The sequence below is a fragment of the Bombina bombina genome, chromosome 6 (genome assembly GCF_027579735.1).
Source record: "Bombina bombina isolate aBomBom1 chromosome 6, aBomBom1.pri, whole genome shotgun sequence".
NCBI classification, from domain to species: Eukaryota; Metazoa; Chordata; class Amphibia; order Anura; family Bombinatoridae; genus Bombina; species Bombina bombina.
The window spans coordinates 1013474900-1013502069 of NC_069504.1; the positions used below are offsets into that span (position 1 = coordinate 1013474900).

Consider the following 27170-nt stretch of genomic DNA (forward strand, 5'->3'; position numbering starts at 1 on the left):
TAGACAGATTAGTGTTATAATCCATTAAATCTGAAAATGATATATTTTCCAGTCCTGAAAACTTAAATGTATTAAACAGTGAGCAGACAAGGTTCTCTACACAAGAACTTGTCCGCACGGCGTACGGGCAGTGGACCCTGTTCATCTACTGCCCATATGTTTTATTACACACACAGCAAGTGTGTAATGCTGCCCCTTGTCTCACACGACAAATCGCACAAGAGGAAAGCCTGTCAATCCCCCCCAAGCGAGTGTGTTCGGGTGATATTTCTCTGCCAACTCAGAGGTGACAAGATAATAACAAGCAGTGGTCTGATGACAGTTGCTTCTTACATTGCGGGAGGCAGGCTGGCAAACCTTTTGCCCAAGGGCTCCAAAGCAGTTTACGACACTTAGTACATGGAGCCCTTAGTGTGACGAATCATAAAGCAATGATTTTATACATTATCTAATGTCTTGCCTCAGTTAAAACCTAACCACAGCACATGTGTATATTACAGTTTTGAAAATAATATTTTTTCCCCATAAATACATTAAACCATTTAACCAGTAAAAAGTCACTTAATTATTCAGTTTAAAAAATCCATTTATTTAATGGGACAGTAAACACTTTGAGAAACCATAGTACAATATATATTGATTATTCATTTTGCTCCAACTTAGGATAATTTAATTCTGAAAACTGAAAGAGCACAATCCTAAACCTACCTTACCAAAAATATCTCCCTCATTTTTAGTTTATCTTATCATTTCTGCTGAAACCAAACAATGGAGATGTTGTTAACACAAAGGCAGTAGCAAGCTTTGTCCTCTCAACACTTAAATTCAGATTGGTTCTTTCAAATAAGAAAAAGGGTTGGCTGTAGTTTGAACATTAAAAAGCAATTGAGGCAGTTGTTAATATATCATAATAATGTTCAGACTCTGCTAATATGGGAATCTATTGGAAGTCTGTGGTAAAAGTATTGTATTTACAGTCCTTTAAAGTTAACAAAAATATGATAAAACCAGTAAAAATGTACAAATAGTGTACAAATTATTCTAATTTATTACACACATTTAATATACATCACCAATTGCCCTTTTGCTTTCCTTAACACACCATAATATACATCTGATATATAATACTTTGTTTAGGTTATTTTGTTACAAAACTTCATGCATTCCTTTATTATTTAATGTAGAACATGTATTACTTAGCAAGTTATACGTGAATAATATTAACACTCTTCGAGAGACATTTGGGAAGAAATAAACTAAGTGGCAGATGAGTTCAAAATATCTGTTGATAGGTTCAGGAAGTCCACAAAATCTCTGAGGTGATGACTGTTTTCAACAAATACTAAAATGATTCAAAAGCCTATTAGAAGTTGACCTGGGTGTTTCTTTGGCCAAATTTGGTTGATGAGGGACTAAAGTGAAGCAAAACTAATGAAACAGATGCTCTGCTACTGAAGGGCCCATGAGCACATTCCAGTTGTTGAGTAGAGGAATTTACCTTTACAGCATTCTCAAACTAATGACTAAACAACTTAGTGATGTGATATAACATTAGATATGTTTACTAGCCCATGGGCTTAATTCCAGACTGCTTTGGAATTTAAGGACAATTTAAAAGTGCACAAACATATCACATTACAAGGCCAGGAACAAATAAAGAAAATTACACCCCAGTTCATCTAACAAAATAACATTTTTGTTACTGTCAATTCCACTTTTGGCTATTTGTTTTTCAGTCTGTTCACATTAGTAGAAAGACAAATTGTTAAGAGCAAAGGGACATAAACAGTTTCTCATAAATGCAACATTATTTATGACTAATGCTTTAAAATGATATTTTTCTCTTCAAATTCAGTACCAAAAACAACTCAAGAAATGGCTTTCTCATGCCCCTAAATATGTGCACATCCAAATCTAACATGCTAAAAAGTGTTAGTCGTTAATACCTTTGCACCTAATAAAACTATTTAGTTCTCTTTATATATATAAAAAAAAATAGTTAAAAACCTTATAATTTGGGGGGATTTTAGGGATACTATACATACCAACAATACTATGAGGCCTATTTAACAACGGTCTTGCGGACCTGTTCCGACAGTGCGGATCAGGTCGGCAAGACCTTGCTGAATGAGGAGAGCAATACGCTCTCCGTATTCAGCATTGCACCAGCAGCTCACAAGAGCTGCTGGTGCAACGCTGCCCCCTGCAGACTCGCGGCCAATGGGCCGCCGGCAGGGAGGTGTCAATCAACCCGATTGTACTCGATCGGTTTGAATTGTGGCGATTCCTGTCCGCTTGCTCAGAACAGGCAGACAGGGTTATGCTCAGACCACTGCTTCATAACTGCTGTTTCTGACGAGCCTGCAGGCTCACCAGAAACACAGGCCCTCAAGTTCCATCCGGATGCAAGAATGTATTTGTTGAATGTCACTCATGCAAGACATGCATAGAAAGACAATTTGGTTAGTCTGAATGAATTGTCACTTTTTTGATTATGAATTACATTTATTAAATGTTGTGTTATGTCTGAAATTTTGTTAATGAATCATCTGTAAATACATTTTCTAGATTATTTTTATTAGATACCCTATGCTATTTTCATATTTCATGGCATTGCCTCCAAAATATATGTAACCTAGTCCAATTCCCCATGATATTTACCCTGCAGTAGTTTTCATTTAAAGGAACTGTCAACTCCAAAATTGTTTTTGTTTAAAAAGATAGATAATCCCTGTATTGCCCATTCCACAGTTTTGCACAACCAACATCGTTATATCAGAATACTTTTAACCTCTGTGATTACTTTGTATCTAAGCCTATTTTGACAGCCCCCTGATCACATAGCTCTTTATTTATTATCTACTAGTGGGAAAGCCTTACCAGAGGGCAGTCTATTGTGGTGACGGAACCACCGAACCACCCTACGCTGCATCCAGGTGGATTCTTTCACCACCCTGCCATCTAGGTGGATTCCGAAAATGGCAGGGTGGTGAAAGAATCCATCCTGGTGTATTTTTTCACCACCCCTTTTGCTCTCTCTCCCCCCTCTCTTTTGCTCTCTCTCTCTCTCTCCCCCTCTCTTTTGCTCTCCCCCTTTCTTTTGCTCTCTCTCTCCCCTCTCTTTTGCTCTCTCTCTCTCCCCTCTCTTTTGCTCTCCCCCCCCCCCTCTCTTTTGCTCTCTCTCTCCCCCTCTCTTTTGCTCTCTCTCTCCCCCTCTCTTTTGCTCTCTCTCTTCCTCTCTTTTGCTCTCTCTCTCTCCCCTCTCTTTTGCTCTCTCTCTCTCTCCTCTATTTTGCTCTCTCTCTCCCCTCTTTTTTGCTATCTCTCTCTCCCCCTCTCTTTTGCTCTCCCCCTTTCTTTTGCTCTCTCTCTCCCCTCTCTTTTGCTCTCTCTCTCTCCCCTCTCTTTTGCTCTCTCCCCCCCCCCTCTCTTTTGCTCTCTCTCTCCCCCTCTCTTTTGCTCTCTCTCTCCCCCTCTCTTTTGCTCTCTCTCTTCCTCTCTTTTGCTCTCTCTCTCTCCCCTCTCTTTTGCTCTCTCTCTCTCTCCTCTATTTTGCTCTCTCTCTCCCCTCTTTTTTGCTATCTCTCTCTCCCCTCTTTTTTGCTCTCTCTCCCCCTCTCTTTTGCTCTCTCCCCCCCCCCTCTTTTGTTCTCTCTCCCCCTCTCTTTTGCTTTCTCTCCTCCCTCTCATTTGCTCTCTCTCTCCCCTCTCATTTGCTCTCTCTCCCCTCTCATTTGCTCTCTCTCTCCCCTCTCATTTGCTCTTTCCCCTCTCATTTGCTCTCTCTCCCCTCTCATTTGCTCTCTCTCCCCTCTCAGTCTATGTGTTGTTAATTAAAAAAAAATTGAACTACAGAAAAAAATAAACAAATATAAAAAAATAAAACCTAATCCCAATGAAAATAAAAAGCCCCCGCAAAATAAAAACACCCCCTAATCTAATGCTAAACTACTAATAGCCCTTAAAATTGCTTTTTGTAGGGCAAGTCCCCCCTAACAGTAAAACCCACCACCCACTAAACCCCCAAAATAAATAAACCTAACACTAAAAAACCTAAACTATCCATTGCCCTGAAAAGGGCATTTATATGGGCATTGCCCTTAAAAGGGCATTCAGCTCTTTTGCGGTCCATCCCTAATCTAAAAAAAAAAAAAAAAACCTGTCTAACCCCCAAAAATTAAAAAATAAACCTACGTTTAAATTAAGCTTAAGTTACAGAAAATAAAAAAAATCTAATATTACAGAAAATAAAAAAAAATTACCAAAGTTTACAAAATTAAACCTAATCCCTATGAAAATAAAAAAGCCCCCCCCCCAAAATAAAAACACCCCCTAATATAAGAATATACTGCCAGTAGCCCTTAAAAGGACCTTTTGCAGGACATTGCCCCAAGATAAGCAGTTCTTTTACAGAAAAAAGTCTAAGCCCCCTAACAGTAAAACCCCCTCCCAACAAACCCCACAAAATAATAAAACCTAACACTAAAAAAACTAAACTACCCATTGCCCTGAAAAGGGCATTTGTTTGGGCATTGCCCATTATTTATTTTGGGGGTTTGGTGGGTGGGGGGCGTTTACTGTTAGGGGGACCTAGACGTTTTTTCTGTAAAAGAGCTGTTTATCTTGGGGCAATGCCCTGCAAAAAGGGCTGTTACTGGTAGTTTATTCTTAGAGTAGGGAGTGTTTTTATTTTGGGAGGCTTTTTTTATTTTTATAGGGATAAGGTTTAATTTGGTAAACTTTGGTAATTTGTTTTTTTATTTTCTGTAATGTTAGCCTTTTTTATTTTTTTAATCTTAGCTTTTTTTTTTGTAACTTTAGAATTTTTTAATTTAGTTAATTTGTGTTAATTTAGGGGGTGTTAGGTTAGGGGGCTTAGTAATTTAATAAGTTATTTGCGTTGTGGGTTTTGGCGGTTTGAGGGGTTAATAAGTTAATTAGGTTTATTGCTATGTGGTGTTTTTGCGATTTTGGGGTTAATAAGATAATTAGGATAACTGCGATGTGTAGGTTTTGCAGTTTAGGGGTTAATAGGTTAATTATGTTTATTGCAATGTGTTTTTTTTGCGGTTTAGGGGTTAATAGGGTAATTAGGTTTATTGCAATGTGGGTGGTTGATGGTTAAAGGGACAGTCAAGTCCAAAAAAAACTTTCATGTTTCAAATAGGGAATTTAATTTTAAACACCTTTCCAATTTTCTTTTAGCACCAATTTTGCTTTGTTCTCTTGGTATTCTTAGTTGAAAGCTAAACCTAGGAGGTTTGAAATAAATGAATGATAACCAAGACTCTATATTTCTTAGTGTCTGTTTGCTATACCTTTTAGTGATATGCTAATATTCCTCATAATAATCCCTTATGAATTATTATACCCACTATAAAATATTAAAAAACAATTACTAGCTTAATTAAACTACTTATAAGGACATTAACTCACAAGTCATGTCTCAGCAATACAAAACTTCTATTACAATTAGGCTAAATAAACATTAATTACAATATGCAGATTAAATATAATTACACATATGCAGATCACTTATAAATACACAGCACTGAACTAAACATCAATATTACACTAATACATTTGCCCATCCTAATATGAGTGTGCACGTGGTGTGCTGTAATAGAGGTTTTCAGTAAGAAGTATTCAGGTGATGTTTACAGTTCAGCATCCCAAAGATAAGAGGGCGGAACCTTGTGTGTAGATGGATTTTATTGTAAGTTTTTCATCCCTCCCACAATGATGATGTCACTCATATGCAAGCCCCCTTGTACTGTTTAAGGTGTGGTTACAGCCATGCCATGTGGTCGGAAGAAGGGAATCTGGCCACACAAAAGGGTCTCTATATAGTTTTATCATTAACCAGCTGGTCATCCTTAGGACTAAGGGTAATGTGATCTCTCTACATTCCAAAGTGACTATCTTCATCTCAGTACATCTGAATGAGGAGTTAACCCCTTCCTGATTACACAGCTGAGTTCTTACAGTATTATGCCATATTACCCTTTTCTGACCATATCTGAGTTCTTGCAGATTATGCCTTTATTTCAAGGTTCATATGCTAATTTCTTAGACCTTGAAGGCCGCCTCTAATCTAAATGCATTTTTGATAGTTTTTCACCACTAGAGGGCATAAGTCCATGTGTTTCATATAAATAACATTGAGCTCATGCACGTGAATTTACCATGGAGACAGCTATGATTGGCTAAAATGCAAGTCTGTCAAAAGAACTGAAATAAAGGGGCAGTCTGCTGAGGCTTAGATACAAGGTAATTACAGAGGTAAAACGTGTATAATTATAACTGTGTTGGTTATGCAAAACTGGGGAATTGGTAATTAAGGTATTATCTATCTTTTAAAACAACAAAAAATCTAATGTTGACTGTCCATTCAAGGGATTAAGGGGTTAATTACTTTATTATTTTGCGATGTGTGGGTTTGCGGTGTATGTGTTAATTAGTGATGTTGCGAATAGTTCGCCGTGAATAGTTCCAGGTGAACATAGCATGTTTGCGTTCGCCGCGGACGGCGAACATATGCGATGTTCAGTCCGCCCCCTATTCCTCATCATTGAGTAAACTTTGACCCTGTACCTCACAGTCAGAAGACACATTACAGCCAATCAGCAGCAGACCCTCCCTCCCAGACCCTCCCACCTCCTGGACAGCATCCATTTTAGATTCATTCGGAAGCTGCATTCTTAGTGAGAAGAGGGACAGTGTAGCTGCTGCTGATTTAATAGGGAAATCGATAGCTAGGCTAGTGTATTCAGTGTCCACTACAGTCCTGAAGGACTCATCTGATCTCTGCTGTAAGGACAGCACCCCAAAAAGCCCTTTTTAGGGCTAGAACATCAGTCTGCTTTTTTTTTTTCCTGTGTAATCTAATTGCAGTTGCCTGCCTGCCAGGCTCACAGCGTATACTGTGCCCACTTGCCCAGTGCCACCACTCATATCTGGTGTAACAGTAGTGTACATTTAAAAAAACAACACTTTTTTGACTGTGAAATAATAGCAGACAGCTGCCAGTACCCAAGATGGCCGCCAATAAGTCAGATGGGGAGGGTTAGAGAGCTGATTTGGGGGGGATCAGGGAGGTTGGGGGCTGAGGGGGGATGCTACACCACAGCATATGTAAATATGCTAAAAAAAATAAAAAAATTTTTAGAAACCTTTTATTTTAGTACTGGCAGACTTTCTGCCAGTACTTAAGATGGCGAGGACAATTGTGGGGTGGGGGAGGGAAGGGAGCTGTTTGGGAGGGATCAGGGTGTCTGATGTGTCAGGTGGGAGGCTGATCTCTACACAAAAGCTAAAATTAACCCTACAAGCTCCCTACAAACTACCTAATTAACCCCTTCACTGCTAGCCATAATACACATGTGATGCGCAGCAGCATTTTGCGGCCTTCTAATTACCAGAAAACAACGCCAAAGTCATATATGTCTGCCATTTCTGAACAAAGGGGATCCCAGAGAAGCATTTACAACCATTTGTGCCATAATTGCACAAGCTGTTTGTAAATAATTTCAGTGAGAAACCTAAAATTGTGAAAAAATTTAAGTTTTTTTTAAATTTGATCGCATTTGGCGGTGAAATGGTGGCATGAAATATACCAAAATGGGCCTAGATCAATACTTTGGGTTGTCTACTACACTACACTTAAGCTAAAATTAACTCTAGAAGCTCCCTACATGCTCCCTAATTAACCCCTTCACTGCTGGGCATAAAACACGTGTGGTGCGCAGTGGCATTTAGCAGCTTTCTAATTACCAAAAAGCAACGCCAAAGTCATATAAGTCTGCTATAATGGCATGTCTGGAACACAGTGTTGGGGCAAGGGTCCATCTGACCACTGATAACTGGTTTGCAAAGCATGGTCACAGGGCAGGTATATCACCTACACTGCGCTCTGTGAAGCGGGCGTAACCCTTACACTACCTGATCGATACAACATCATACCTGATGTTTTAAAGCACGTTGTTCCAAACAATTTAGGAATGTTAGGTGATTTATGCCCTTTATGGATTAAAACCAGACTCTGCATCAACTATGTAATTTTCCATGGGAGTTTTGCCATGGATCCCCCTCCGGCATGCCACAGTCCAGGTGTTAGTCCCCTTGAAACAACTTTTCCATCACTATTGTGGCCAGAAAGAGTCCCTGTGGGTTTTAAAATTCACCTGCCTATTGAAGTCTATGGCGGTTCGCCTGGTTCGCCGGTTCGCAAACTTTTGCGGAAGTTCGCGTTCGCCGGTCGCGAACCCAGATTTTTATGTTCGCGACATCACTAGTGTTAATACTTTGTGTGGTAGTTTTTTTTTTTTTTTTTATATACTTCTTGCGGTGTGGGGTTTGTAATGCTCTGTTTGCCTTCGCTGCATCCCAGTGGATTCCGAAAATGTCAGGGTGGTGAAATAATCCACCTGCCATTTTCGGAATCCACCTGGAAGCAGCTTCGCTGCATCCAGGTGAATTATTTTGGCTGCGCGCGCAGCCAACATTCTGTTGGCTGCCTTGCGCCGCCAACATTCCATTAAGGATGCGTGCACAACTGCCGACGGCGATGGACATTACAAACGCAATTATAGTATAGATTGCCTTGCATTTTAGCAATTAGTGCTGTGACGTGCACAACCCACGGGAGAGTGCACAATGTTATCTATATGTCCCACATGGATTAGCAGTCTGTTGTGAAAAGCTAACAAAAAAGCATGCAATTAAGAGGCTGTCTATATTGGCTTAGAAACAGGCAGTAATTTAAAGATTTAAATGTTATAAAGTATATTAATATAACAATGTTTCTTGTGCAAAGCCATATATCTTTTTAAACAATAACAATTTTGGCGTTGACTGTCCCTTTAAAGATAAAGGAATCTGGTTTCTGAAGCAGAGAAAGGCAATCTTATTTTTCATATAAATAATTGCAAATGGAGGGAGGGCGGAGCTAGCCAGCCTAGGAGATGGCTGCTTTCTCTTAGAGCTCCTCAGCCCTATCTGTATGAGAACGATTCAGGCTTATGCCTCACTCAAACTAACAGACACAATTTTCGGCAAACACATTCACTCTGTGGCTAGCCACTCTGGGATCGTCTATTTGCAATTTTAAACACCGGAGCACCTCCTAAAATTGAGCGCACGACTGCGGCCTTCACACACCCGCCAACGCTTCTAAGTGAGACACCATCACATCGGCTCTCACGGTTAGCCCATAACAACTGAGCAACTTAGGTCGAGGCAAACCGGAGCGGCAACAAAGCACTGGGCAACAAGCCACGGCTTCCCGATGCGGAGGTGAGTCACGCGGTAGGCCGCAGCCTAAAATAAAGTATTACGTGCACCTCGCACAACAAAAGGAGAAGTCCAGCACTAACAGCTGAGGCAGCAGAGTGAGATACATCTCTCAGCTAGACCTATGTCCGGCAGCTTTACTGTGGGGATATATTTGCACTAAGAACATATATGTTCATATCGCAGCACCGGCACATAATGTAACACAAAAGGCTCAAGCATTAACCCCTACATGCCTACATAGAATAGAACTTTGAATAAACCGCAGAGGGGCAACACTACACATAGCTTATTGCCAACATAAGCTTCTCCTCATCAAAAATGTAATAGTGAAAAGACCTGGGGGCACAATCCTTTACCTCAATTGAGAGATCACGCTGCAACCTACTTTCTCCTACTAAAAGGGGCATAACTGTCAATACAGATCCTAGAGTCACCTCTCATTTATTTGCAGCTCCTAACTGGTGTTGCAAACCTCTCTATCTACGCTAAAATGTCGCCAAAGAAAGGCAGTAAACCAAGTAAAAACAACAAGCAGCTGAAAGCCACATCTCACACTGTAAATACATTCTTTAAGACCTTGGAAAATAAAGCCAATGCTTCAGAAGAAGCTGACCCCCCTGATCTTGTCTCAGGCCAAAGTTCATCAGAATCTGAAAGTGATCAACCTGCAGAAAGCATTACCATACCCACAGCTCTATTTCACTCAATCCCCTCAAAAAAAGACTTTTCATCACTAATAACTCAAGTCAAGCAATGCATTAAAGATGAGATCTCTGACCTCAAGAAAGACATCTCTGAAATAGGACACAGGGTAGAATCACTTGAAAACACACAAGATGCCCAGGCAGAAGCTATCTCAGAGCTCCATCACACTATTCAACGTCAGGGTGCAAACATTTCAGAGCTGGAAGATAAACTGGACGACGCAGAAAACCGCAGCAGGCGCCATAACATCAGACTAAGAGGAATTCCTGAAGCTGTTGCAACACCTGATCTAGAGCAATACCTTCAAAACTTTTTCAGTACCCTGAAAAAAGAAGAAACACAGACAAAAATTGAAATTGACAGGGCTCACAGAGCTCTGCGCCCCAAACCACAAATAGGCCAACCGCCAAGAGACGTTATAGCCAGAATCACCAATTACCAGATAAAAGAAGAATTAATGAAACTTGCAAGAGAACAACAACCCCTCAGGTACGACAATGTGGAGATACAGGTTTTCGCTGATCTATCTCAAAGGACACTCTCCAAACGCAGAGATCTTAAACCACTAACATCGCTCCTACGGAAGAGAAGCATCCCATACGGATGGGGTTTTCCCTTTCATTTGATAATACTATGGAAGGGCAGACGCCTGTCATGCTCCACTACAGATGACATCTTACCTATCTGCAAAGAATTAGACATTCAACCGCCACAACTAGATGAGGGCCTCCCCGCCCATATCAAAGACCACAACACCACAGGTCCTACACCACTCCCGCAACGGAAGGAATGGATTCCAGTCCGTCAAAAGAGAACACAGAAGCCCGCTTCACCCCAGATGTCTTCTAGAGGCGATACAAGCTGACTTTAACATTTCGTGGTAAACCTCACTTTTTGTTACCACTCTTCCTGCCCCAGTTTAGATTGGGGCCCATATTTCTTTATTTTTGGTTTATTGCTGCACAATGTTTTTTTCTTAGTTCCCTTTTATTGCGCTGAAATGCTTGATTTTTTATAATATGCTGACTGTTAGTCATTAGCAAAGTTTAATGGTTCTCATACAGTTGGGAGTTTATCTCCTTAAATTTAGGAATGTTTAATGTACTTAAGATGGAAACTGAATTTTGTTTCTTTTTTCTCTCTCTCTTTACTCCCTTTTCTCTACCTTTTTCTGCTCTCTCTATCTTTCCCCTCTTCTGTCTCTTACCGTGTGCACACATGACGTCTAACCTATTAGATATGCCGGTATCCTTCAAAATAAACTTAACTTTCTCACACAACCAAAATGAATAGACACTCACCACATGAACTAATTATTTTTACACAAAATGTCAAAGGCCTAAATTGCCCCCAAAAAAGGAGAATGGCCATTAGTGACCTCCAGAAAAAAGGTGGGCACATATTGATGCTCCAAGAAACGCACTTTAAATCTAAAAATATTCCCAAATACTTCTCCCCACAATATCCGCAGCACTTCCACAGCACAAACCCTAATAAGAAAATCAATGGGGTCAGTATTTTGCTCCACAAATCCTTACCATTCACTAAGATACGGTGCATTTCAGATAAGGAAGGTAGATATATCTGCCTAAAAGGCTTACTATTTGGTAAACCGGTAACCTTAGTAAATGCCTACGCTCCTAACTCCAGACAAGACCAATTTATAAATTTGATTTCAGACTTAATTGTAAAAGAATTAAAAGGCTCCCTTATAGTAGCTGGAGATCTCAATTTCCCTCTAGACCCTACGGTTGATTGCTCAAACCCAGAATCCAGAACCAAAACCCCTAACCTACCCAAGATTTGGCGGAAATTCAAGTCCTTAGGCATACACGATGTATGGAGATACTTCAACCCCCAAAAAACGTGACTACACCTTTTTCTCTCACCCCAAACGCAATTATTCCAGGCTAGATTATATATTAGTAGATCACATACTCCTGTCTCACTCCAAACTTTCACAGATAAAACACACTTCCTGGTCCGACCACTCCCTAGTTTCGTGTCATATTAACTGGCCCTCTGCTCCACGTAGGGCCTTCCAATGGAAATTAGACGACTCCATACTGCTAGATCCAATTCAAGCAAAGCTCTTCGCAAGTCATATAAAAGACTATTTTGCACATAACAACACTCCAGATGTGAACGTGGCAACCCTTTGGGAAGCCAACAAATGCACAATCAGGGGAGAATTTATTAAAGCAAAAGCACAAATCAAAAAGAAAGGTAGACTAGAAATAGAAAGCTTAACCTCTGAAATATCGGACCTAGATTACACCCACAAAATCAACCCCCTGGATAATGCTGTTCTTGAGGAACTCAGAGTAAAGAGAGATAAACTGAATTCCATCCTTCATATCAAAGCACAAAGGCAATTGCTATTTCTCCAACAAAATTTTTATAGAGAGGGTAATAAGCCAGGGAAATACCTTGCAAGAGCTTTAAAAAAACAACAGAAAACCTATGTACACTCTATAAAATCAGCTCAAGGTAAAATCATAGAAGATACACACACTATAGCGAACGAATTCAAAGTATTCTACCATAAACTCTATAACTTATATCCCAACAGGGACACCCAAAAACACCGCCAACTTTGCTCTCAATACCTTAAAAATATTCCACTCACACAATTGACCCCTGAGCAAAGCGAATTACTGGAGAAACCCATATCCACCTCAGAAGTAAATGACGCAATCCGACAGTTAAAACAAAATAAAGCCCCAGGCCCAGACGGCTATACAGGTCTCTATTATAAAATATTTGCAAATTTACTAATCCCACCCTTAACAAACCTATTTAACCACATAAATGCCTCCCGTCCCTTCTCTGATAGCATGCTTCAAGCAAATATCTCTGTTATTGCCAAACCAGGTAAAACTACTGACTCCCCAGCCAATTATAGACCCATCTCCCTACTTAATATAGATCTAAAACTCTACGCCAAAATTTTAGCCACCCGTCTTAATAAAATCCTACCGTCCTTAATCCACCAAGATCAAGTGGGTTTTGTGCCCCATAGAGAGGCTAAAGATAATACAGTTAAAGTTCTCAATCTCCTAGAATACATCTCGACAACCCAATCCCCGACTGTTTTCCTATCGACTGACGCCGAGAAGGCATTTGACAGACTAGACTGGACTTTTCTACAAGAAACCCTAAGACGATATAACTTCCCAGACTCTTTTATTAAAAAAATCTTAGCCTTATATACCAACCCCACAGCACAAATCAGAATAAACGGTACGCTTTCCGACCCCTTCGAAATCAGAAATGGATCCAGACAGGGATGCCCCTTATCCCCACTCCTATTTATCTTAGCCTTAGAGCCGCTCGCTATTAAAATACGTCATAATAACCAGATACATGGAATAGAGGTAGGTGACCAAACTCACAAGTTAGCCATATTCGCAGATGACATTCTCCTGACACTCACCAACCCGCTCCCCTCCCTTAGAACAACTATTTCAGAGTTAGACCACTATGGGACTGTATCCAATTTCCTGATCAATATGACAAAATCTGAATATCTCCCTATCAATCTTACTAACCAATCTCTAGATGAATTGAAACTATCTTGCCCCCTCAAATTGCAAACAAAATTCTTAAAATATTTAGGCATTCGCATTACCCCCAACATAGCAGATCTCCGCATACATAACTATGGTACCTTAATCTCAGAACTTAAAAACCTTACCTCAACTTGGCTACCCAAAAACATTTCATGGCTAGGCAGAATCCACACAGCAAAAATGATGCTATTGCCAAAAGTATTATATATCCTCCAGACAATCCCCAAATCCCAAACAATGGGTACAATTAGAAAACACCTTATCCTTGTCGCATAACTTAGATGAGATATGTTGGAACCCTGGTTTCTTCAATAAATACAGTATATCCTCCTCATCCATAACAAATGAAACATGGTCAGACTGGAGACAAATCAACAAACCACTGAACAAAATCTCCTCTCGATATTCTCCTCTCACCACACTTCTAAATAACCCAGAATTCCCACCAGGCCTTCACCAAATGCCCCCCCAGCTCGCAAGACCTTCCAGATCACTTCCTATATACCTCTTGACAGATAATAATCACAAAATCAAAACCAAAAACCAACTGGAATCTTTAAATCATCCATTTCTATCCTCTTGGTTTCGTCTTAACCAGGCAAGACACTACATAACCACACACAAGGATATAAAGAACCTAACACGACCTCTCACTCCCTTTGAACAAATATGTCAATCAATAGAAAATAAACCTAGAACAATCTCCAAACTACATAAACTGATCCTGCAAATGACCTTTCCACTTCTCCCTTCTTATACAAAAAGATGGGACCTAGAACTCAAGACGAACACTGCCCCCAAAATCTGGACGCGCAGATTCGACACTCTAACACACTCAGCACATTCAGCCCAAGCTAAAGAGACCAACATCAAGATAATGATGAGATGGTACTTAACTCCAGCAAGGTTAAAATCTATATATAAAAACTCATCAATGCTATGTTGGAGAGGCTGCACACAAGAGGGACACCTTACCCACATTTGGTGGGACTGCGATCTTATAAAACCATTTTGGTCACAAATTTTTAAACATATTAATAAAATATTAAGCACAAACATATCTCCGACCCCAGATTTAGTTTTACTCTGCCAACCCCCGCCATCACTTGTAAGATAAGAAAACACCTTTACCACTTAATGCTCAACGCTGCAAATCAGCTAATCCCTAGAAAATGGAAATCTACATTAATCCCTGCTATCCAGGAATGGATAACATTGGTTCAAAAAAACCTCCTTCTGGAAAGATTGCACTACCTCAAACTAGGTCAAATCACCCTATACCAAGATATGCTCTTCTTATGGGAATCCTTCACACTCGCTGATACATAGACTCAAATCAACAAACGGTCTCCCCTTTAAATTCTATAACAAAAACCTATCCCCCCCCCTCTCCCTGCCACCACCGAGACATTTCTGCCCTTATCATATACAACTTGTAATGATCTATATATGGTTCAACGCATAGAAATTCTAACTACAGGCTAGTGAAGTGGGCAAGTAAACAACATCAGAAGAAGCAGAGAAATGAGACCACTGATTGTGTACACGGTTACCATGTTAGCTCCCCACTATCTTTCCATTTCCCATCTTTTCCTTTATTCTACTCTTTTTTCCTTTCTCTCCTTAATTTATGTTAAGTGCTAATTTTTTTAGATAAGTTTACTCTCATTGCCTCACACTTATAATACATTATGTCTTGAGGAATGTATATCAGCATCCCAATTGGGCAAGGACACCATTAGTCCTATCTTTGAAACAACAGGAGCTTCCCCACATCTGCTGATCTCTAACTCTTCCTAAGCACAAGAGCTCTAATGTCACAGCACACAATGGATTATTTAAAGGACACTGGACTATGGTATAATCTTTCAACAAGGACTGTCCTCATGGCAAACGCTATGCTATATTTAGCCTAACATTAATCTTTTTCATGATTATTTATCCTGCCTTGATTGTAAACTGTTGACCTTACATATGTTTACCTGTTGTTTTGAATTGAAAATAAAAAGAAAACATAAATAAAAAATAAAAAAATAATTGCAAATGAACTATGAAAATAAGACACCTATACTTATACTATACAACCAGTGGTAGGATTTGTATGTCCCTGAAAAGAAACATCTTTGTTTCTCCCACCATATACCACTTGCATAGCATCGCTCAGAACCTCCATAGAACCGTCAATGGTTGCCCCACCAAACATTATTCTCAGTTAACTAATATTAATGATACAAGTGGAGTTATTGGTTATATATTAATATTTAGGGCTAGATTATCAAAGATTAATTTATGTGGTGTAATTTTATCAAATCTGTACCTCACATTGGGCAAGATTACAAGTCGCACAGCAAATCAGTTGTGAAAACATTTCGCTCATTATGGCTTTTTCGCATTTAGGGTTGCACAGCTATTACAAGTTGAGAATAACGTATTTTGCGCGTACGTTAAGCCGCGTAATGCAAACTAAAAAATCAAATGCACGTTCACGTATTCACCATAGAGGTCAATGAAGAAGACAAATAGATAAAAAACAAACAAACACAAAGATCCTAATCTGATGCGCAAAGGCCATGACGTATTCTCCCCAAAAGTGTACATGAAAATGCAAATATTCCATATTGTGAAAATGTTTTCGCAACGGAATTTGTTCTATTTAATTCTAAATAAATATTTCTCTACATATGTGATGATTTTTTGACTGATATATCTATTTATTGCGAGATATGTATATGAATATATATATGTCTAGATATCTCAAGCTCTATATGCGAAATCTCTTTGAAAATACTTCTGAGATATTGTTTAAAGGGACAGTCTACACCAGAATTTTTATTTTTTAATAAGATAGATAATCCCTTTATTACCCATTCCACAGGTTTGCATAACAAATGTAGTTTTATTTATACACTTTTTACCTTGCATCCAAGCTTCAGCAGACTGTCTCCTTATTTCTTTTGACAGACTTGCATTTTAGCCAATCAGTGCTGGCTCCTAGGTAACTCCACAGCATGAGCATAATGTTATCTATAGGGCATACATAAAATAACACCCTCTAGTTGTGAACAAAATGTCAAAATGCATCCAGATAAGAGGCGGTCTTCAAGAGCTAAGAAATTAGAATATGAGCCTACCTAGGTTTAGCTTTCAACTAAGAATATCAATAGAAAAAAGCAAAATTGATGATAAATGTAAATTGTAAACTTGTTTAAAATGCCATGCCCTATCTGAATCATGAAAGTTTATTTATGACCAGACTGTCCCTTTAATGTGCATAAGATTGTAATGTGAAATATTTTCATTATCTCCATAGTTAAAATATCTCTATACATATAAATCCATGTTTCTCTATCTATGTGTATGTATATCAATGTAAAATCCCTGTGCCTGCTTTTTTTTTTTTTTCTCACACCCGAGATCTTGTATCTTTGATCTCATACAACTTTTGTGTGCAATATTTTTTTTTAAGGTTTTTTTTTATTAGACAGGGTTAATATGAGTGAAACTGTACCTTGTAATGTATTTTTGAAGTGTTTTGTGAAACTTTTTTGCTGCACAAAGCTGTTTACTACAGCTCTTCGAGCACGGAAAGGATTGTTGCTAGGGATGGGCGAATGTTTCTAAAAAATTGAAATTTAAAATGAATTTGGTATATTCTTTCGTTCGAATCGAATTTAGAATGTTTATATAACATTCTAACATTCTATTTTCTAATTTTTGTTTTCAAATTTTTCAATAAAATTCGAAAATATTCGTTCGAATAATAGAATGTTTAGCTATGTATTCATTCAATTTCGAAATGTAATATTCGAATTTGAATGTGACATTCGAATTTGAGTGTAAGATTTAAATTCAAAATAGTATTTCTAGTCTATAACTGTGTTTAATAAGTGTAATATTCGAATTTGAATGCTACATTTGAATTAAAATTTCACATTCAAATTTGAAATAGTATTTCTAGTCTAATACTGTGTTTTTTAAATGTAATTTTCAAATTCGAATTTGAATGTCACATTGTTACTATCGAGAGTAATTCTTAAAGAAAATGGTCTGTCTCGAAAAAGCCATATGTCAAGTGCATTCCATCATAAAGTATAAAGAGTATCGCAAGCATGAAGAATTCACAATTCACAATTTAAATCAAATGTCAGCAAACATATCAGACAATTTAATGTGCATATTTTTAATCTGAAAAGGTTTTATGATTCTTCATGTAGAAAACAATATATTACAATTTACATTTTTCTAATACTTTAAAGGGACACTAAACCCACATTTTTTCTTTCATGATTAAGATAGAGCATGCAATTTTAAGCAACTTTCTCATTTACTCCTAGGGGCATATCTATCAAGCTCCGTATGGAGATTGAAGCCCCGTGTTTCTGGCAAGCATTCAGGCTCGCCAGAAACACCAGTTATGAAGCAGCGGTCTAAAGACCGCTGCTCCATAACCTGTCTGTCTGCTCTGATCAGGCGGACAGACATTGGTAGCGAATCTGCAGGGGGCGGCGTTACACCAGCAGCTTACAAGAGCTGCTGGTGCAATGCTGAATACGGAGAGCGTATTGCTCTCCGCATTCAGCAAGGTCTGTCGGACCTGATTCGCACTGTCGGATCAGGTCCTACAGATCTTTGTTAAATAGGCCCCCTAGTATCAATTTTTCTTTGTTCTCTTGCTATCTTTATTTAAAAAGCAAGAATTTGATCCATAGGAGCCGGCCCATTTTTGGTTGAAAACCTGGGTTATGCTTGCTTATTGGTGGGTAACTGTATAAGCCTCCAATAAGCAAGCGATATCCATGGGTCTAAACCTAAAATGGGCTGGCTGTTAAGATTTACAGCCCTGCTTTTAAAATAAAGATAGCAAGAGGACGATGAAAAATTGATAATAGGAGTAAATTATAAAGTTGATTAAAATGTCATGCTCTATCTGAGTCATGAAATAAAAAAATTGGGTTCAGTGTCTGTCCCTTTAGATTAAGGGGGCCAGACATATGTGTGTGAAGGTGTACTAGTTTGGTATTGTTCCTTGTTTAAAGAATACAATTATACTTACAAGGCTTTCTCAGTTATGCCCTTAGAAAAACTACTTTTGTAACTTTGTAATGTAGAGCATTTTGAATCATATTATTGAATGTGTTATTAATATTGAATTTAATATGACATTTAATAATAAGTATGTTTAAATATTATATGAATGTAACTAACTTTTACAATACAGTTTTCAACTATTATTTATAGGGCTCCCTTTATCAATAACATCTCTGCCACCTCTGCATTAAAACATATCAGACTCATTTTTTCATGAAGACTGACCTGGATTGACAGGCCCTGCTCTCTTCCATTGGTTATACGTGAGCAGGTGGCAGTGCTGCAGAAGCAGTTGCTTGTGCAATAATAAATGCACCCAGATCCATAGATTACAACACTAATAAGGAGCATATTTATTTATAAAACAGAACATAAGACCAACATGATGTTTCTTCCAGATAGGAGATTCAGGTTACCTTAATAGTCACTATATTCCAATATATTGTCTTCCAGCAGATGACACATTACATATCAACGTTGATACCACATTCCACATTCATATATTCTTTTGAAAAAGTATGAAAATCCATTATTTAAAGGGACAGTCAACACCAAAATTGTCATTGTTTAAAAAGATAAATAATGTCTTTACTATCCATTCCCCAGCTTTGCACAGCCAATTGTTATATTAATATAACCTTAAAACCTCTACATTTCTGCCTGTTTCGAAGTCACTACAGACAGCCTCTTATCACATGCCTTTTTATTAGCTTTTCACAACAGGAGACTACTAGTTCATGTGAGCCATATAGATAACATTGTGCTCACGCTCGTGGGTTGTGGCTGACACAGCACTAATTGACTAAAATGCAAGTCAATAGATAATAAATAAAAAGTCAAGTGATCAGGGGGCTGTCAGAAGCTGCTTACATACAAGGTAATCACAGAGGTAAAATGTATATTAATATAACTATGTTGGTTATGCAAAACTGGGGAATAAAGGGATTATCTTTCTTTTTAATCAATAACATTTTTAGAGTTGACTGTCCCTTTAAGTAAAATATATCCAAGGATATTATTAAATAATTAATGAAAAAAGGTTAGTTTAGTTTTCAACATTAACATTTTTCTATACAACATGTTGTACCCATTTCTTTTACAACAATATCATTACCAAACATGAGCATGGGTGAAATTTCTGGTTCCGCTAAATCTTAAAGGGACAGTCAGCACCAAAATTGTTATTGTTTAAAAAGATATATAATACCTTTACTACCCATTCCCTAGCTTTGCACAACCAACATTGTTATATTAATATACATTATAACATTTAAACTTCTAAATTTCTGCCTGTTTCTAAGCCACTACAGACAGCCTCTTATCAGATGCTTTTTTATTTGCTTTTAACAACAGGAGACTGCTAGTTCATGTGGGCCATATAGATAACATTGTGCTCATGCCCATGGAGTTATTTATGAGTAATTGACTAAAATGCAAATCAATAGATGTTAAATAAATAACCATGGGATCAGGTGGCTGTCAAAAGAGGCTTAGATACAAGGTAATCACAGAGGTAAAAAAAGTGTATTAAAATAGCCATGTTCACTGTGCTAAACTGGGGAATGTGTAATAAAGTGGTAATCTATCTTTTTTTTAAAAAAAAATTGGAGTAGACTGTACCTTTAAATTTAAAATATTCAAAATAAACCTTTTTTATGCGTACCATTAATTGTGGAGCTGTGTAACTGTTTCTGATACATAGGTTAAAAATTCTAAATACTTTGCATTTTGAATATTTGGTGCCCATGCTGCTCGGTGTTCGTCTCGTTTTAAACTAAATGAATATCGACCATTCATGGAGCATTTACATTTGTTTCCGTTAAACAAATGTACATGTTCCACTGGTACAAGGGAAACAGTTAACCTGTAGCTGTTATAATACTCACCTAAGGGTGCTGGAGAGCTGCGCTAACCCGCTCCTCTTCTTCACCGAGTCCTGGCCACACCAACAGAAGGCTCCCAGGGAACGTCCTTTAGTGCAGACCTTGGGAGCCGCCGTGCTAAGCCTCCTGCTCGCAAGACCGAGTTTCTGTAAAGTAAAGCAGTGGGTTAGTGCCACTCTCCAGCATACTTGCATATTTTTTAACAATTTAATGGAAAAAATGAATAATACTGCAGAATTCAGCATTATTCCTTAGTTTTCTTTCAATTTTGTGCTGCATTCATCTCTTAAAAATTAGATGAATATCTATGTTTCATTTACGAATGTGCATTTGTAACAAAACAAATGCACGTGTCTAACCATTACGAATATTTTAATTTATTTATATGAATTGGAGCACAAACATATCTCTATTATGGGCCAACATCACTAAATATACATATATGCTCTGAAAAACTCACATTGGCTAATAAATAGATAGTTAAGCTGAAGGTTTGCTTAAAAGGGCATGAAACGCACATTTTTTTCTTTCATGACTCAGATAGCAAACGCAATTTTAAACAACATTCCAATTTAGTTCTATTATCTAATTTTCTTCATTCTCCTTTGTTGAGGAAACAGCAGTGCACATCGCTGAGCAAATAACATGTTGCATATATGTGCAGCCATCATTCTCCTGAACCTACCTAGGTATGCTTTTCAAAAAAAGATACCAAGAGAATGAAACTAATTAGATAATGTAAATAAACTGGAAATATATCCATCATTTACTTTTAAAGTGATTATAAACTTGAGCATAGTCGCTCAAGTCATAGGAAAGAATTTAAAAAATGAATGAGACTTTCATTCATCAATTGAGTAGGCTATACTTATCTTCTGATATTTTCACCTTGTAATGATAGAACCGTAAGCGCTGTTCTTCCTCCCGCTATATTCGTCAATTGATTGACAGATGACACATCTGCAATCCACTAATTATTGTTAAGTGGAATTCAGATGAGTAATCTGTCAATCAATTGAAGAATATGGTAGGCAGAGGAACGGCGCTTATCCTTCTATCATTACAAGGTGAAAATATCAGAAGATAAGTATGTCCTACACATTTGATGAATGAAAGTCTCATTCATTTTGTACATTTTTTTCCTATGACTTGAGCGACTATGCTCAAATTTACAATCACTTTAAGCAATGATTTATTGATACTTATTCTCAGTATAAAACACTGCACACATAGACAAATACATACACATGCATACGTACTAAATCTAGCACTGTGCCACTGGATAAAATATTGATCTCGGAACTTGGCCATCACTAGTTTATGGGTTGTTAAAGAATGACTCTTATTTGTGGTATCTGCTTCCTGAGGTTAATGGATTGTTTTATAGCACTTCTTAAAAATGTATCACAGAATCATAAAATGTTGAGAGAAGGAACATTAAAATGAATAAGACGTGTGATGCCTGAACATTGTGGATGTTTGTCATCTTTCAACCTCATCTATTAATTTCAATGTTACAATGAACATGATATTCAAATATTAAGCTGTATATCTTGTTTGTATAGAGTAGAAGTGGGTAGTACAATATTATATTAATAGTTTATTTTGGGGTCGGTAACATCCCTTTTATAAAGATGACCTGCTGTAATGTGTTCGTAAAAGCAATATTAATTTATTGGTTGCCTTGCCTTTAAACAGGTTATATATTATATATCCTATCCCATGTACAGTTTATGTTATAACTATTTTTTATTAAATCTTTTTAATAGGTACAAGGATTACAGAGAGCCTCCATGGTCCCAAAATCAATATGATTTTTCCAAACAGTACTGGACAGTTTTAGCTGTGCGTCTAGCATTTGTCATCCTTTTTCAGGTGAGTTATATTGTTTTGAAGAAATGTCAAAGGAACATGAAACCCACATATTTTTTCTTTTGTGATTTAAAAAGAGAATACAATTTTAAACAACTTTCTAATTTACTTATATTACCTAATTTGCTTCATTCTCTTTATATCCTTTGCTGAAAAGCATATCTAGATAGGCCCAGTAGCTGCTGATTGGTGGCTGCACATAAATGCCTTGTCTGATTGGCTCACCCATGTGTATTGATATTTCTTCAACAAAGGATATCTAAAGAATGAAGCAAATTAAATAATAGAAGTAAATTTGAATGTTGTTTAAAATTGTATTCTCTACCCGAATCATGAAAGAACATTTTTGGGTTTAGTGTCCCTTTAAGCATATAAAAGTAAGTAAGATAAGTCAGATTAACTATGTAATGATTTTGGATTTTTTAGCTGATTTTTATTTTAGTTTATATATTTGGTAAATAAAAGACAGATTTACAAGATGAAATGTAGAAATAGTTACATTTAGGTGGGAGGAGCATGTGTGATTAATTGTGAGTGTGTCTAGTGAGAGTGCTATTGTGTATCTTACAAACACATATGTTTTTGATATATGCAAATACTAAGGGGCCGATTTATCAAGTTCCATACGGAGCTTTGCTGCGGCCAGAAATCAACCCGATCGAATACGATCGGGTTGATTGACACACTCTGCTAGTGGCCAATTGGCCGCAAATCTGCAGGGGGCGGCATTGCAGCAGCATTTCACAAGAACTGATGGTGCAATGATAAATGCAGAGAGCGTATGCTGTCTGCATTTATCTATGTGCAGCAGACATGATACGCTACATAGTATCATGTCCACTCACACTTACATAAATAGGCCCCTAAGTATCTAACAGACATCTTTAACACTATTCATGGAGCTTGTTGTGATTGACTCTATGGGGTCAATTTATCATATGCCAGGCAGACAAGGTTCGCTGTAGCGATTCAGCGAATCATGTCCTCCTGACATTGCTAAATGCCGACAGCATATGCTGTCTGCATTTAACATTGCAAAAGCATTTCTTATGACATGCTTGTGCAATGCTGCCAACTGCACATTCGCGGCCACGAGCAGGGGGTCTCAATCATTCAGATCATATCACCTAAAATGTGGCGGACAAGTTAAAGAGCAGCGGTTTTACGACTGATGTTTCTTACGGGCGTAGAAAGCAGCATCCATTGCTTTTTAAAACTAGCCCTATACATTTATATTTGGGGGCCTTGGTAAGAAATAGGTGGATTTGCATTGCCTATGATACTTTTAGGCAGGAGGTTGCTTCTGAACTCACTAGCTTTGCAAATGGCTTGAATCCCTCGTGCATGCCCATCCCACTTCCAATTATCAGGATTAAATAGCCTCCATTTATAGTTGTAACATTTATTTTGTTTACTGCTAATGACACTATTTGCTAACTATCTTTACTTTCTTTAGACCTCCATGATTGATTGATTGAGACAGGGAATTTACCTTCTTTCGTAGGTTTTCTTGTTTTTTTTTAATCTTTCCACTTTGTGTTTTTAAATGTTATGGCTACGAGTTGTTGTTATGCTATAATATATATTAGACATGTGCAAAGACAAAAAAGAATTGTTTTGGACAGAAACACATCTGTTATTGATTCATTGGGTCATTCAGAATTTGTTTGTTAATGAAAATCTATTTACAAGAACAAAAGTGAAGCTTAATAACATATTGGTTGACAATAAGCTAAATAAGGACATTGCTGTATTGCTTTTCAATAGTGATCATTTGAAGCCCTTCCCACAACAGAAAAGCCTTCTTAGAAATGATGGATTTAACCTTAAGAACAAATCAACTACACCTATAGTGCTTTTGTTTGTTTATTTTGTTTCTTTAACAGGATCACTTGTTTATTGTTTTAGGATGTAGGCAAAGAATATGGATTACTGGGAGGTTAGAGGGCTGGTTTTTGTGACAGGATCTTTATGATATGTGAAGGAAGAACTTGTGTAGAAGGCAGGACCGGACTGGGAATAAAAAGCAGCCCTGGAAATTTTTGAGACCAGACCAATTTTACGTTGACTCAGTATAATGTGTACACCCCATTTTTATTTAAGAGGATTACTGGGATACTCCTTCCCTAAATATTTTATCAGAATTACATTATATTAGTTTGTATTTTAAAAGTGCCAGATTGTGGTTATATAGGCACCCTACAACTCCATTGCTTTCATTAATCACCCCTTTAAATTGTAGCTTTCCAGCCCCAGCTGCTGCAGTCAAGCGGGAAATCTCTTGGTATCCCGGTAGACCAATCTGTCCTTGGTAGAAGGGCACAGGAGGAAATACTTATCTACTTTTTAATTGTGGTCCAACAGTTGCGTTATAAATGTACCCTTAGAGACTTAATACTAAAAAGTTTGTGTCATGAATATGAAAGAGCAATAGTTTTATACTAAATCTAAAGTTTGGCATGAAAAGGGTTAAATGGTACTCAGGCAAGTACATTTCACTGTATTACAAACAGATTCAGGAACACCCTATTAAATGCTCTGGACACTTTCTCACTATCATCCCACAACTGGGAGGTTGATTAAGGCAGCTGCAGCTTGTTTAAATATATTTTTGTTCTATAGATAATACTGCAATATTCATATTTTAAGTAGGTTTCAGCAGGCAAAAGCAATTATTTAAAATGTCAAAACAAAGGTAAATTAGCAATTTGTACACTATTTAATAAACTCAGGCAGGTCAAATGTGTCACTGGGAACACCTTTAATGAGAAAACATTTTAGGGTACAATGTTGAAGACAAAATTATTACAAGCATTTTTGCTAAGACTGTATTTCATTATCTGTATCAGGAGTGGTAAATATTTGGTATGTGGGCTGAAGCTGGCAGGCATACAGTGCCACCCTTAGATGACCACCATACTAAATATTATTGGCAGGTTTGTCACATGCTCTTAAAAAGCTTCACGATGCTGTTCTATCATTTTGAGTTGTTACGGTTTGCCAAGAGAAATAATAGCTTAGTCAAATAGCATTAAGTTCAACAGAACAATAGGAAACAAACTTCTGGCTGTGGCTCATACAACTCTTAAGTTATTTTGGAAGTATTTGAGGCTTATTGAGCCTCTTAAAGGGATAACATTGTAAACACTCAAATGTATAAGCTGTGCAAACACGCAGGAATACTAAACATGAGAATTTATAATGTGAGACTTCTTTTACTCCTAAAAGCTACTTGATTCATTAATGACTGTAGCTTGAGTGTTTACAGTATTTCTTCAGTTAGAGATGTTGTCACCGGAAAATTTATTTTCTTTATTATTTAATCCAAAAATATTAGAAGGAGAAGAAAAGTAGTTTCTGCAGCACAAGAGTAAATCAATTGCTTATATTACTCTGTCTCTCTCTGCCTGTCTCATCTCTCTCTCTTCCGTTTCATTCAGTATGGGCTCCATTTATCAAGCTACAAATGCAGCTTTGGCGTGCCATCAGACCGCTGCTTCCTAGCCTTTATACCAGCTCTCAGCTGGTGAATTAAAATCACCCCAGACTAGTCCAATTGGGATGATTGACAGCCTCAGCTCGCATGCGATTGGCCATGTAAGAGCAGGGGGCGGCATTGAGAGTTGCATAGACAGCCTCTTGTGCAATAACTGGGAACCTGTCCATCCATAAAATAGTCCTGTGTGTGTGTATAGTGTGTATGTGTGTGTGTTTTGTATATTATGTATATATTATGTGTAGTCTAGTGTTTGTGTGTGTTCCTACTTATAGTTACCGCACTAATTAACCATTTATTCCAGATTACAAGTTGAGCACAAAATATTGCTTCTGCGAAATCGATATTTGTGCTCAACTTAGTAATACCAGCACATGCAAATGCAAGGTTGCGTTCGCTTTGCATGGAAGCATTGCGGTCAGGAGAGCATGTTTCCATAGGCTCCAATGGGAGCCTCGTTATAATGATGTGAGACACGGCATGAGAACTAGCTCACCGAAAGGGGTAAGTCGTGCAGCGATGGGCAGCAAATATAACTATATATGTATATAATTATATACATATATATTTATGTGTATATACACATATTAACACATAACTATACTGTATATGTATATAAGCACATACATATATATTTACAGGGATCACACAGTTCCCATAGACCCCAATGTAAACGTACCCCACAGCCTCCAACTTTAGCCCCCAAAAACTACCTAGTGCAGTAAATTATTTTTTTAAAAAAAGATGCTACCCAAAAAAAAGCACTACAAACCTATGGTTAATTTTTTGAACGTTAGCTTGCGGTAGCAATAATCAGCCACTAGTAATGGCTGGCTATTATCGCAAGCTGGTAAATTGGCAAATTTGCCCTTTTGTGGGTGCCCAATAAATTTGCACTCCTCTTGTAATTTAGCCCTCAACATTTCTGACCAACTTATTTGTTACTGGGAAATTAGTTCCCTTTGGACACCCCATATTTTGTATGTTTCTAAATTAAATTCATTTTTTCTAGGAATCAGTTTTCATAATGCTCGTAGAAAGTCAGTGAATGCCTAGTATATAAAAATAAACCAAAAATATGCTTTCAGTTTAAAAAAAAAAACATTGTATCATTATATTTATCTCATAGATGAGCAAACTTGTTATTTCTAATTTAAGGCTTTTAATTAAAGCCTAATTTTGCTTGCAAATTATGTAACATATCTCTGTAAAATACAATTTTCTTCTATTACTGCTAGACAAGTATTTATTAAATAAATT

The 27170-nt window shown here is 37.6% G+C and overlaps 1 protein-coding gene across 1 annotated transcript in view; it reads left to right on the forward strand.

The window, feature by feature from the left end:
* The window catches only part of ANO2 (anoctamin 2), an 850080-nt gene that overhangs the window by 821597 nt on the left and 1313 nt on the right, over positions 1-27170 (forward strand). Inside the window, exon 25 of the mRNA XM_053718733.1 lies at positions 22312-22417. Within this exon, the coding sequence (XP_053574708.1) occupies positions 22312-22417 (106 nt within the window). The remainder of the gene's footprint in view (positions 1-22311; positions 22418-27170) is intronic.